The sequence below is a fragment of the Pygocentrus nattereri genome, chromosome 15 (genome assembly GCF_015220715.1).
Source record: "Pygocentrus nattereri isolate fPygNat1 chromosome 15, fPygNat1.pri, whole genome shotgun sequence".
NCBI classification, from domain to species: Eukaryota; Metazoa; Chordata; class Actinopteri; order Characiformes; family Serrasalmidae; genus Pygocentrus; species Pygocentrus nattereri.
The window spans coordinates 26007433-26022602 of NC_051225.1; the positions used below are offsets into that span (position 1 = coordinate 26007433).

A 15170-nucleotide genomic window follows, 5' to 3' on the forward strand; every position below is an offset into this window, starting at 1 on the left:
TAGTTATTACTGTTAGCTATTAAAATGGATAAAATGGATAAAAAAATATGGATAAAGTTAAGGTTTCAAGATGGCTGCTACTAGCATTTTAGCTGTGCAGTATGCTTTTGTAATTTTGAAGATAGCAATATGTTTTACAGTGTATATAAGCAAGTTTATCAAAGAGTGTTCAGAACCAACAATGCAGTTTGAGGCTTGTGATGATTTGGTCATGTAGTTTGTACAGTGCTATTTGATGAGGTATGAATTTGCCTTACTTGGTAGGTACATTAGCTTCATAGCTCCAGTGCAAGAAGTAAAAATTGTGTAATTTTAAAATAGGTGTAAATTAGATTTTGTGGCAGGTCCTTTGCTTTAAATGACTGAATATTAAATGTAGAGTTAAAGGCCAAGGGGTTAAAACGGACAAGTGAAATCATGAAGGATTGTGTTGACCCGTGTTTGGGACATTTTTTTTTTGTTTTGTATATAGCGCTGGTCCTCATTACCCCCTCATAGATTATTCATTTGTGCTGCTGAGTGTGGATGTTCGGTAACACAATGTGGCAATAATGGCTGCGTCCTGCATTGCTACTGAGTGTCTAAACAAAGCCTATACTAACTGACCTCTCACCATGTCTTCCTGTTTTTCTTTGTCCGGCAGGCTGCGCCTTCCTCACTTACTGTGCCCGTGAGTCGGCCATCAAAGCCCAGAATGCCCTCCACGAACAGAAGACGCTGCCAGGGGTGAGTTCCTCTGCCTACGACATCCCCCATCCCCCCTTTAGGAAGGGCCACCATGCTCGTCAAAGCCAAAGCAAGAGTGTTTTTAGAAAAGAAACGTGGAGGGAAATAAATCGATAAGTCTAGCCTTTTAAGATCAGCCTTAAAGCAGTTTCATGGTGCCTCTCCCAGGGGCTACGGCAGCCATTGATCAGATGCTTTCAGTGCCGAGGCATGGGGGAGGCAGTGACAGCAAATGTCAATTCATTTGTTCTTTCAATTTTTCCCAAATTGCACCATTTACAAAAGAACAAAAAGAAAAGGCTGTTGCCCAGTCACACTAAAGTGACCATACAAGCAAAAATAAACATCAGCGCTGGGCTTAGCTTCCCTTTTTCCCCCAGACCTGTGTGGTTCTATGTACTGAGAATGGGGAGTCGATAATGACAGAAAGAATGTAGGCTGCTTGGCCCTACATGGGCCACATCAAAAAAGGTACGACATCAGTGGGTTGTGCCGTATGACGTGCATCTCTATAAAACAGCTGCGAGGAGACTCGAGTCGAGCCAAGAGGCACACGCTTCACATTAAAGATGCAAATACGACAGTGGCGACTTTGAACGATGCCGGCAGTCCCTTGAAAAACAACTTGTTTCTTTTATCCCTTCAAATTTGCCAAGCTCCAGGCTTGAGGGGCTTTTTTTTTCTTAAAGGGCATTTGAATAATGAAAAGAAAGTTGTTCTTTGAGAGAATGCCAAGGGGATATGTTGGTGGGAGGCAATGAGTGTGTGAAGCAGAGCATTGAAGACAAAAAAGAAAAAAAAAAAGGATTCTCCTCAGAGTTGATTTTTTAGGCTGGCAGTGCCCGTCGGTGGTTGAGACACTAATTGCCCCCCGCATGCCAACTTCGGTGGGCATCAGTCAGGGTTGACCAGCTACTAGGATTACAGAGGATCTGGAGATGAACGTTTGGAAGCGGGAAATGTATGTTTAAGGAGAGAGAGGCTTTTAAAGCAGCTGGCCACTGAAAGATTTAAGATCTAAATACGATGAAACAAATTAGAGATGAGCAGTGCATGACAAGTGGTATTAAAAGTTTATTTCGACAGTAGCAAATATACTCAGAGGTGTTTAGATGAATACACACAGGGCTCGACAGAAAATATGTCAACCACTACTCCCAATTACTCTGTGGGCAGAGGAAAAAGGCACATAAGCTCACATCTGTGTAGGCAGTCTTGCCATATACAATACTGTGCAAAAGTCCACCCTTTCATTTAGTTTCTAGTCAAAATGGTAAAAGATAACCATTGAGAAATAAGCAGAAAACGTTACCAAATGTTACCAAAAATGTACATAGAAACCTTACATTTTCAGTACTCTTTGTTTCTCTGCCATTTTACAACATTGTTTGTAAGGAGAATTTTCGAGGTAATTTGAAATGTTTGTCTACACCAAAGTTCACTCTTAGAAGTTGGTTGCATTTTCCACTTTTCACAATTCAAGTAATTCCAAACACTTTCAATAATGCTGAGGTCTGGAATCTGGGGTAGCTACACAGCTACATGTCCTTTCAGACCCATAGTGTGGAGTCTCCGTACAGTGGAAGGATGGTTTGAAGCACCTGTGGATTTTTCCAGATCTAAAGCAAGAGTGGAGCTTGACTTAAAGATGGAGGTTTTAAATATTGTCCATCTGATGGGGACAGTTTTGGTGGTCCACCATGTCTTGTGTGGATTGATCATTTCCAGTTTTCCTCTTACTTTTACAGGTGGATTATCTTAGATACAGTCTGCTGAGAAATTATCTCTTGAAAAATGAATAACATGTGCTTAATGGCTGTTTTGACTGGAAAGAATAAATGCAAAAGTGGTTTGACTTTTACACATTACTGAATGTAATACCACTGAATCAGCTATACTGCAAGTATTTCTATCCCCATGGGGCAAAAGCAGACAAAGCAGTGGCTGGTTGGAAAAAGAGTGAGGGAGAGATAGCGAGGAGTAAAAGAGGCAAATCGAAGTTAGTGTGTGAGAATGTGTGTGATCCACTCTATCTACACCCTCCGTTCCCTGTTAAAACTGGACGAGTTGCAGCGGGCCCTGGCCAGTCTGGCTCTAAATCTTTCAGCACCAAACCCCTGCTGTTGTGTGCTGATGGTAAGTAGACATGCCAGTTGTTTGTTTCCTAAATCCTGCTTTATATGCAGTTTGCCAAAGGCTACAGCGTAATTCATGTAAACTAGGATTCCCCAGGAGGGGACTTGCGAGTTATTTACACCTGCATGTTCACTGTTAACTCTTTAATCACTGTTGCAAAATGGACAGTCAATGTGGACGTCAATGTCAAGCTTGTATCTAACAGTTGGGATAATTCTATTATTTAGTTACTTGGTTATTAGTTATTTATATCGGAACATTCTGTAGACATTTTAGGCAGAAAGAAGGCTGTTTTAATGGTAACAAAACTTAAAATGATCATTTAAGTGTTATAGACTGTCTTCACGACATTTGTTCTGGTGGTAATGTAACTTAATGGCCTATTAAATTGTAAATTGTAAGTAAGATAAGTAAATTGTTGAGATATGCACAAAGTTATTCAGAGCTTGGTGTGTAATGACGCATTACAGACTTATCAACTTATATGTAAAATATACACTGCTCAAAAAAATAAAGGGAACACTCAAATAACACATCCTAGATCTGAATGAATGAAATATTCTCATTGAATACTTTGTCCTGTACAAAGTTGAATGTGCTGACAACAAAATCACACAAATCATCAATGGAAATCAAATTTATTAACCAATGGAGGCCTGGATTTGGAGTCACACACAAAATTTAAGTGGAAAAACACACTACAGACTGATCCAACTTTGATGTAATGTCCTTAAAACAAGTCAAAATGAGGCTCAGTATTGTGTGTGGCCTCCACGTGCCTGTATGACCTCCCTACAATGCCTGGGCATGCTCCTGATGAGGTGGCGGATGGTCTCCTGAGGGATCTCCTCCCAGACCTGGACTAAAGCATCCACCAACTCCTGGACAGTCTGTGGTGCAATGTGGCATTGGTGGACGGAGCGAGACATGATGTCCCAGATGTGCTCAATCGGATTCAGGTCTGGGGAACGGGCGGGCCAGTCCATGGCTCCAATGCCTTCATCTTGCAGGAACTGCTGACATACTCCAGCCACATGAGGTCTAGCATTGTTCTGCATTAGGAGGAACCCAGTGCCAACTGCACCAGCATATGGTCTCACAAGGGGTCTGAGGATCTCATCTCGGTACCTAATGGCAGTCAGGCTACCTCTGGCGAGCACATGGAGGGCTGTGTGGCCCTCCAAAGAAATGCCACCCCACACCATTACTGACCCACTGCCAAACCGGTCATGCTGAAGGATGTTGCAGGCAGCAGATCGCTCTCCACTGTGTCTCCAGACTCTGTCACGTCTGTCACATGTGCTCAGTGTGAATCTGCTTCATCTGTGAAGAGCACAGGGCACAAGTGGCGAATTTGCCAATCCTGGTGTTCTCTGGCAAATGCTAAGCGTCCTGCACGGTGTTGGGCTGTGAGCACAACCCACATCTGTGGACGTCGGGCCCTCATACCATCCTCATGGAGTCAGTTTCTAACCGTTTGTGCAGGCACATGCACATTTGTGGCCTGCTCGAGGTAATTTTGCAGGGCTCTGGCAGTGCTCCTCCTGTTCCTCCATGCACAAAGGCGGAGGTAGTGGTCCTGCTACTGGGTTGTTGCCCTCCTTCGGCCTCCTCCACGTCTCCTGGTGTAGCCTGGCTCCTGGTAGCGCCTCCAGCCTCTGGACACTACACTGACCTTCTTGCCACAGCTCGCATTGATGTGCCATCCTGGACGAGCCTTTTTGCCCTTTCAATAAAAGTCAAAGCACTTTTGGGGGCCACAACATTTTATATCCATTTTACCATTTTGGCTGTAAATATGTCTCAGTATGTACTAATGTTGTAGTATATAGTAAAAAATGTATTTGGAAATGCAGACCTACTTTGCTGTGCTTCAGCTCAGCTATAGCCACTTTTCTCACATCTCTGGCAGGAAATTTTTCCCCAAAAGTAGAACTTACATGGTCCCTGAGGTGCCAGAATGTAAGTGCTGCATCATTTAAGGTGGAATGGGAAAATTCAAACAAGACGCTGGCAAACAAGAAGCTGACTTTGGCTTTGTGACTTTTTAGTGTTTGAGAGTTTCTCATTGCAGATCAAACATATAAGTTAACCAGATGGAGCGATGTATTAAGTACAAATAAGTCCATTTGTCTCCAAATTATCAATGTTTGCCTTAAATCTTTTTCTTTGCCTTTTTGCTAGCTACTAGCTAGGTGAGACTGTTGTCTGCAACGCTATAGTGACCAGCAGTATTTGCGCAGATCTTCAGGGTTGAAGAGTGAATTAGCAGTTCTACATTAACTCCAGCATTTATTGTTAAAACTGTTAGAACGATCAGCAGAGCTTTATTTTATTGCAAATGAAGATTATTTTTTTTCTACCTAAAATAATTAGAATTTTCCTAATTCTGCTGTGGAGCCACAACAGGGCAGTGAAAGAGCTGCATGCAGCTTTGGAGCCGCATGTTGCCGACCCCTGTTTTAGAGGTATTAAACACTTTGGACATCTGGTTCCTGTCATCACCACTGTGAATAATTTTGTTTTGACAAGTTTCTCTACAACAGAGCATTTATGTTGAAATACTCTGAATAACTTTGTAATTTTAATGATTTAATTAGTATTAATTAAAATTTAGAAATACACTTTAAAAATGTCAACCAATATTAATGCTAATTAAGTTAATTCGTAGTAATCTACACATGGAAATTTTCTGTAGGAATTTATTTCGGTGGTCTCAGCTTAAAATTTCAACAATTAAAACAGCTTACTTACTGACTTGCTAATTTATGTGAAACAGACATTTCACTCAGAAATAAGTTTGTTTTGGTAATAAAACTGAACCTTCTGGTGCTGATAAAACTTGAAATGTTAACCATTAAAACAGTACATTTTTAAATGGCAACTGAGCCTATTAGAACTAATTAAATAATATCAAGCAATATGTATATGTAATTTCTTATTCATATCTATTGCTAAAATAGATTTTAAGGTGCAATAATAAATCATTAGGCTATGGTAAATTTTCCTCTGGCAGTGCTTTCCTCTGGAAGTGTAATATACTGTCTAAGGAAAATTTTCAGCGCTTTCCATAAATGGTTCAGGTGATTAGGAAAAAAATAATACTTTTCTCCAAAACAGCTATACCTAGTTTTTTATGTAAAGCATACAGACATAACATGCTTTACAATTTACTCTCTCACATGTAGCAATCTGAAGTTTGTCCTCAAGGGAAGCTATTAGCATGCAAGCCTCTTTTGTTTGCATTATTCAAAGAAAAGAAGCAGAAATGAACCCAAACGCACACCAGCAAGAGCTCATGAATGCATGTATTTGCAGTTTTCAAATCAGGAGGTGAATCATTTACCATGAAAATGTTAATTTACACAATATTGTTTAATAATTGATATTAAATTTTATTTTATTTTTTTTATTAAATCACTTAATACCAAAAGCATAAAAGCTACAGATTCAGCAGCAAGTGTGTGTTTGCAGGGGGGGGGGCGGCGATTATGGATTAATCCATAATCCTAAATGTTTAGTAAGAAAATATACTATTGCAATGCTTCTTTTTAAGTTTTTTGTTTTGTCCAACAATGAGTTGTGTGAGCTCTTTATTGACAGCTATTATCATCACTTAATTAATAATTCTAATTCCAATATGGATGATGTTGAATTTCCACCATCAGATCAAGGCATTGTTGTATTTTATCCACCCCTCACTTCCATAATCAATGCCGTTCAGTTGCTGTACTGACCAAATGCTGCTCTTGAATATAGTTGGACCCAGCAGACCATGAGTGCAGATGTGTGTGTTGTCACTATAGGGCAATTGTTTGCTGAAGCGAGGGTGTGTTTTTGCAGAAAGAGCCCCGCAGGCTGGGGATGGGGAGTGTGTAGGAGTGAGGAGGAGGGTGATGGCAGTTTGGTTGAGGAGAGGAAGATGTTCTGACAGCTGTCTGTTTCCATAGCTCTCAGCTTATCAGCATCTTCTGCCGAGCTGCTCTGCCGCAGCATGTGAGAGATGAGGCGATAACATCAACATGTATACATGGCAGCCCGTCATGAGCATCTAGGACTAAGAGCATTGATTTGTGTGTGTGTGTGTGGGTGTATATGTATTTATATATGATGTTTAATATTTAATATTTGTATTTAGTATATGATGCATATCTGTTGCTCTGTTCCTCATGAAATTTTGGCACATTGTGAAGGTCAGCTGGTATTTACAAAGCGACTAAAATGGACATATGAGGTTTTGTTCAGACGGCATATATATATTTATTGTTTATATATATAACATATATATGTTATATAAAACAATTGGGAACGACAGCAACTCGAGTCACGAAGTGGTAGGCTATGTAGGTGCATAGTGGTGCATAGTGCATAGAGTCAATCGCTACAGACCTCCTGACTTCATGTGGCCTTCAGATTAGCTCAAGAACAGCATAGAGAGCTTCATGGAATGGGTTTCCATGGCCAAGCACCTGCATCCAAGCCTTACATTACCAAGCACAATGCAAAGTGTCAAATGTAGTGGTGTTAAGCACCGCCACTAGACTCTAGAGCATTGGAGACATGTTCTCTGGAGTGATCAGTGGTGTGGGGTTTGTTTTTCAGGAGTTGGGCTCAGCCCCTTAGTTAGGAATTCTTAATGCTTCAGCACCAAGAGATTTTGGACAATTTCATGCTCCCAACTTTGTGGGAACAGTTTGGGGATAGCCCCTTCCTGTTCCAACATGAGTGCGTACCAGTGCACCATGTCCATAAAGACATGGATGAGCAAGTTTGGTGTGGAAGAACTTGAAAGGCCTGCAGAGTCCTGACCTGAGCCAGGCCTTCTCATCCAACATTGGTGCCTGACCTCACAAATGTGCTTCTGGAAGAATGGTCAAAAATGCTGTTATAGCTGCAAAGGGTCGGCTGACATCATATTAAACCTTATGGATTAAGAATGGGATGTCACTCGAGTTCATATGTGTGTGAAGGCTGGCAAGCGAATACTTTTTGGCAATAAAGTGTGTGTGTGTGTGTGTGTGTGTGTGTATTTGGAAGACAATCATTTCTTGTTACGTTTTACTGTTTTACTGTTTATTTGCATATATTCCAATGATATATGGCCAGTTTGGTGTCACAATTGCCCAGATAAATGGCTTTAAACAATTTGCTTAGGTGCCAAATACTTTTACATGATTCTATATATTTGTGTCTATGTTAATATGTTTTAATAGAAATATACACTAATCATGCATAACGTAATATAACTCCTTGTTTCTACTTTCATTGTCCATTTTATCAGCTCCACTTACTATATAGCTGCACTTTGTAGTTCTACAGTTACAGACTGTAGTCCATCTGTTTCTTTGGGTGGTGGATCATTCTCAGCACTGCCGTAACACTGATGTGGTGGTGATATGTTAGTATTGTGCTGGCCCGAGTGGGTCAAAGACAGCAGTGCTGCTGGAGTTCTTAAAAACCTTAGTGTCACTGCTGGACTGAGAATAGTCCACCAACCAAAAATATCCAGTCAACAGCGTCTTGTGGGCAGTGTCCTGTGACCTGATGAAGCACTAGAGGATGACCAACACAAATTGTGCAGCAGCAGATGAGCTATCGTCTCTGCCTTTACATCAAAAAGGTGGACCAACGAGGTAGGAGTGTCTAATAGAGTGGACAGTGAGTGGACACAGTGTTTAAAAACTCTAGTTTATACAGTGTCCCATTCCTCACATAATACTTTTATGTATTTTGTGACAGTGTAGACAGATATAGGATAGTATTTTGTCTGAGATATAGAGATTTCAAACATTGAGAAGGCTGGAGATTTCTATTATTAAAAAGAAACAAAACATATAGCATGCTGATTTCCTGTAATTTTTCATAAGACGGCAAATTCTGTGTCTATATTACAAGTCTAGATAAAAAGTAGCCTTTAGTTTAGCAGTACACGTGTACACATGCAAACAGCTGCCAATACCATAATGCAGTGCCATACACTGTAATGCTTTATAAACTCTGGTGAATGAGTAAGAATGATGGGGCGGTGTGTGTGTGTGTGTGTGTGTGTGTGTGTGGTCTCCATAGGGCCTTCAGATGCCTACTGGAATCACAAATCCACCTGCTCTTCACCATCCCTCCAAACCCACCCCACCCTGTCATGCCCCCATGCCTGCAAAGTCACAATAATTCAAACTTCCTTATGAGTGTGTGTGCATGTTCTTTCATATGCATGTGTGTTTGTGTGGAACTGTTTGTTTTTCACACCTGAACGCAAAGCTTGTTATCACATTTTCTCTGCAATTGTTAGAAGCAGTGTGTTTTTCAGGCGTGGAAGAAAAGAGCTTTTGTTTGCTCTGTAAGGCAATGACATCCATACAAAACATGTCTAAAGACGAAGGCGATGACAACACCGTTTCTGCTTTTAATTGCTGGAAGCTAACAGGGTCATTTAGTGTTACACGGCCATGAAATGAGTACAGAACAAAAGAACTGTTACCCAAAGTGTGAAAATGCTTTCTATTCATCTATTGTAGAAAATCTCATCCAGGGGAGCAGTGCACCTTTTTGCTACTCACTTTGTAATTGCATTTCAGGAAAAAAAAATAACAAAAAAATTGTGGTTGATGACATAGGACATATGACACAAAGCCCTTAAAATCCCAGGATTATTACATACTAAGGTTTATTATTCAGTGACTACAGGGACTTCAGTGCAAACTGGCTGAAGCTATTCTTAGGTTATAGAAGTGTAGTATATAAAACTTTGGGCCCACCAATGGACACTGGCCATTTAAGGGGTTAAGCATTTTTTCAGCTTCTTCATAGAGTAAGAATGTAACTCTAGATAAGCCATCTAGGCCATGTATGTTCATCTAGAATCCCTTCAGATAGAACTTATCCTTCCTGATTTCTTTCTATGCTAGTTTAGCTTGGTAGAATTAATCATAAATAATAATTATAAAACTCTTATCATTGAATTGTTAAATAATAAAAGTGGTATTAATCATAATATGACATTGATATGTATTGTAGATGTGAAGCCCACCTCTAACATATCATATAAACAGACAAAAACAGAGAGAAAAAAAAACAAAAGTGTCTTTTAATGCAGTTTAGAACAAACCCTTCACGCAGCAAGTTGCGGGGGCCAAGCATTATTTTCCAAAAACACTTTTTGCAGTTATTTCAACATAATATGTTGAGCAAGTATTTGACGTTTGGTGGCAAAAATAACTGAATGTTGTTTTCTTACTACTGAAATTTAAGACTATATCAAATACTATATAATATGATATCAGTGTACTGTTTGGAATTGACATTTTGTTTTAGAATAAGTATAGAGCATTGAAATACAGTCTGTTCTGATATTTGCAGTGTAAATCAAATGATTACAGTATGATGGGATGGTAAAAGTGATGGTTGGTATAGTGTAGTGGGTAGCACCTCTGCCTTCTATACTGTAGACTGGGGTTCAATCCCCTGCTTGGACAAGCACCCTACGCTATACCAATAAGAGTCCTTGGGCAAGACTCTTAACACCACCTTTGCCTACCTGTGTAAAATGATCAAATTGTAAGTCGCTCTGGATAAGAGTGTCAGCCAAATGTCGTTAATTTAAAAGCATCAGCATGTGCCCTGAGTGAATGTGTGCCTTCTTTCTTTTCCACTATATTCTGCCATTATCACTGCACTGCATATTGCTGTAGAAATGGTACAGTGACAGTAATATTTCTGCAATTATTAGTGAAACCTAGTGAGAAACCTACTGCACATCAAAATTCTCAATTAAATATAATTTGAAAACTTTTAGGAAACCTCTGCTTCATGCTATTTGACAATCCCCTTAGTGAAAATGTGTTGAAGGGGACGTTGCATGGAGTAAACATTGGTCTATATTGTAATATAACATATAAAATGCATACTTTCATTATAATGATGAGTCATGTTCACTTCCTTGACAGATGTAGAAATGGGCCAAAAAAAGTGCTGGATAATTTGTGTTTGTTTTCCCATCATGCTTTTCTGTTTTCTTATTTTTTCAATAACATATTTTCCACACATATTTTCTCAAACCTTCCTCAGCCATAGGCTTTTTGGCTTTTTCAGGGACTTTAGTAAAAAGCTGGTTTGCACTTTTGCTGTATAGAGCAACAACAAAAACAATGTGTTTAGAAACCAGAGGGCATTGCTAGTTTCTTTAAATATATTTCTGTGGCTAGGGAAAAAAAACATGTGGTATGGTCTTCATAAATGGTGGTCTGCTACCTATGGGTGGTCTAAAGTTGTTGAGGGAAGGACAGCATCAGCAATTTTTCCACCCATTTTATAGAAAAAGTTTAAAGACAAGTTCCAGCCTGAGCATTCACAGTTTTTATAAAGTCCATATGTTTTCATTCATCAGTGTTCTTTCACTACAGTAACCAGCATGCATTATGCAAATGCAGTCAAAACATAATTGGGAACCTTTCTAGACTTCTAGCCTAGCCACTGATCTGTTATCTAATAAATACAACCAAGCAAAGATTAGTGTAACTCAGTCATCAGACACATTGGGAAACAGTCATTCTATCATTGTTTAGCATAAAAAAGTTTTTTACCATTTCAACCAGAGAAGCAAAGTCAAGCTGAAGTAAAGCATTTAGATTAACTTTTTTTTAAGTTTGTAAACTTTTTAGACTTTTGTGTGTTGTCCTACTCATGTGATGAGACTTTTCTGTTGTTTGAGTAATCCCTCATTTTAATATTGAGTCCAAAACTGTTATACAGTAATGTTAGCTGTCTGGCTTCATTCTGCATTCACCAGTGAATGAAGAATAACAAGCAAGCAAACAAACAAACAAACAAAAAACACATTTAAAAGCAGCCCACCCCCAAAAATCCACCCAAAGCAATTGTAGTTTTTCAAGGTTCCTCCCACTTTTAAGATTCTTTAAATCAGAAATCACTCTAGATGCTTCTGTGGCACCACCGCAGGAAGTGAGTAGGCATGTTTAAACAGAAGTAACAATGGTTACATTTTTCATTTTAGCTGGAGTGTCTCTTTAAAGAAAACAATGAATGAAATATGAATATTAAAGAAGGAGAATGTTTGGAACTTCAATGTATGTTTTGTAAAATTTTGTAAATGATCCATTTATTATGATATATTGATATTATGAAGTGTTCACAAAAAAAGGCAGCTGGGGTTTTCAAATCATGTAAAAAATGGAAGTGGAAGTATTATTTATTTTTTTGTTTTATTATGACAGCAACTACATGCACTGTAATACGGCCCACCGAAACCCAAAACGCAGCCAGTTGTGAGCCACCTCTGTGATTTGTCTCAGGCAGCACAGGTTGGGGAAAAAAGGAATTATTAATGTTTCTTATTTTTAGCCTCTTTTAGTCTATTTCAGGTTATGGCTGGAGACGGGGCGCAAGCGTCTGTGGAATTGAGTCATGTGACAGTGTGATCTGGGTTAGGTTAGTGGTTGTACTTGATGGCACATCACTTTCCCTCTTGGGCCCTCCCTGTCTAGGTGCGGGGGGTGGGGGGTTGGGTGGGCTATTGGGGGTGGGTTCTGGCTGCAGGACTAAAGAAATGAGGGCTGAAGGAGGACCTGGCGAAGGCCCACTTCCTCCTGCTGCCAATCCATCTTCCTGTCCCCCCGGCAGGTCTGCGAGTGCAGGTGCGCTCCAGCCAGCTCTCTAATGGCAGCCTGAGAGAACGGAGGAGAGGTGGAGAGACAAATTATGGCCAGGGCTGTTTTTATGTGGCTTTTTGGAAGCCGCAGCTGATACGGAATACTAATATAGACGGACTGATAGACAGAAGTAGCGGCCCTGGAAGGCTTTAGAGAATGTGTCATTCTCTTTGGCAATGAAGGACACACTTAAGACATGCAAAAGCTAATCAGCTCTGACATGTACCCCCCTCCTTCCATGACTAAGAGAAAGAGAGAGATAACATGGGGATGTGAGAGGGGTGAAGAGAAACAGCATGACATGAAAAGAGAGAGAGAGAGTCAAATGAAACTTTTGGTTTCTACACACTCATGAACCATCCATTGAAAGGTACTGAGTTTGGTTGTTCTAGGACAGCCTAAGAGTCTACAAGCAATTTAACTTATTATTTTGAATTAAACTGCTTTTTAAGTCAAAACATTCATTGCTTTAATTAGGCCTGGGCTGTTAACAGAATCCTTTTTTCAGATGACCATATAGAAAATAACCACATTTTTTCTTAATTTTTGAGACCATTGCTGACAATGAAGCAAACTTGGGAGCAAACACAGTTAAAGAGTATTAGTTCAAACTTAATCTTCAACTTCAAACAAAAGATAATAGTGCAGTTCAGCAAACGTTGTAGTTGTAGTTTGTCATCTTTAATTTGCCTACATAACCAAAAATAATCTTTGACTAACACGCAAACTTCACCATCTTAGGCTGTGGTGTCTCTGGCCACTTGATTCCTTTTTGTCCAGTGCTGTTTCACCTAAGGCTGCTAGGTCTGAGCTGAGATATAACAGTGTTTACTCAAGACTCAGGATAGTTTTTGTTATGTCTGAAATTTGACGCTGTGGTTTGAGGACGCCTGAAACATACACTTAGTCACATAACTTAGTCAGCTTTTGTACAGACATGATGTTTGCCTGCCTGTTATGTGTAATAATGTGGTATTAACCCCTTAAAATCCCAGGCATTTTATTACATACTGATGCTTATTGTTTAGTAACTACAGGTTCTTCAGTGCAAACTGGATGATCTATTTTTAGGGTATAGAAGTGTGTAATGAAACTTTTGGTCTGGCGGTGGGCTCTGGCTATTTAAGGGTTAATGTAGGATGTCACGTCACTCAAAATCTTTAAAGGTTCAAGTAAAGAGGCTTTTATTGTCATACCATCTATGTACAAGTACACAGTGGAGGGAAATAACGTAATCATGTTCATAAGTGAGAGTGCTAGCGTCTGATTGTGGTTTGTAAAATAAATCAATAAATTAACAACTTTTTTTTAACCAATCATTAAGGGTTGTAGACTCACAGGGGGCTGTTACTGCAATAACTTGGTTAACTCTCACCTGTAGCGCAGAGCTGACTACAGTTAAAGCTCTAGAAGCAAACAGTAGGAGAATATGAAAGAACAACAACAAAAAAGTAAGCCTACCTGGCTTGATAAACAACCAACCAAACAAAGAAAAAAGATAAAGATAAACTTGCAAAAAAGGAAGCTGACAGTGTCACTTCAGTCAATTTGAATAAATTACTTTTAAATGTCTGTTTCTGTAATATTACAATATTCATGTCTTTTTATCATGATATGATGATATTATAACAATATAAGGATGCTACAAGTATATAATGCTATTAAATAATGTTGAGGAATTTTTAAGATGGATTACAGTAATAAAAAAATTAAATAAATTAGAGAGACTAAATAAAACAAACAACCACATAATAAAGAACATAAGGAAACAGAGACCAGACGTATGGAGAGAGGAGAGTGAGAGAGAGAGAGGACACAGGGTCACATTAAATCCACTTTCTGTGGGCTGCGAGAACTGTGGACTACGTTAGAGCATCTCCCCTCCAACACCCAGTGGAGAAAAACTCCTGCACCAGCCCACCTACTGCCTCATTTGGAAGGCAGATCTGCGGTAGACTGAAGGTACAGAGCAACAGCTTGTTTATCAGCAGATTTCATGGCCACTGTGCTGGTCGCTGAGGAAAGCGTCGGCAGAGTTGATTGACGGTGGCCGTGACTGAACAGCCCATGACCTGCCTGCCTCTGGAGAGAGAGGATGCTCATACAATGAGCTTCTGGTGCCCAGGGTTTGTACCTGGAGAAATCATAACTGTGCCATGGTCATGGTAATGGACACTGGCCATTTAAAGTTTGGAGACTTTCTTTTAAAACTGAAGTTTTTTTTAAGGTTTCTTGCAGTTACTTGTCAGTCAGTTTTCAGTTACAGAAAGTCCACAGCTCTTTACTAATACTTTGGGTATATTTTGCAACAGTTGATGTATCTATGCTCTGCCCACAAATGCATTCTCTCATAGCAACTGTTGTCAGATTAGACAAGCAGTAAGACTTTACTTGAGCTCTGCTACATCATGTTGACATAACCATGCCCTAAACCTGTCATTGCAGATGTCATATGGCTTCATGAGTAGTCAGACAGATTTTGTTCTGTAATATAACAGTCATTTTACTGCTATTTGTAATTGTAATGACAGAAAGTTTAATGTCATAACAGCTTATGTCACATGCAAGCTTTTGCTATGAACATTATGTCATGACAAATAGCAGCAATACTAACATGGCATTGTTATATTACTGGACATAATC

General features: G+C 39.6%; 1 protein-coding gene across 9 annotated transcripts in view; it reads left to right on the plus strand.

The window, feature by feature from the left end:
* Positions 1–15170, plus strand: part of celf5a (cugbp, Elav-like family member 5a) — a 293357-nt gene that overhangs the window by 19709 nt on the left and 258478 nt on the right. For all 9 annotated transcript variants that reach the window (XM_017712058.2, XM_017712062.2, XM_017712056.2 and 6 more), the window contains exon 2: positions 644–726. In XM_017712058.2, coding sequence (XP_017567547.2) covers positions 644–726 — 83 coding nt within the window. The remainder of the gene's footprint in view (positions 1–643; positions 727–15170) is intronic.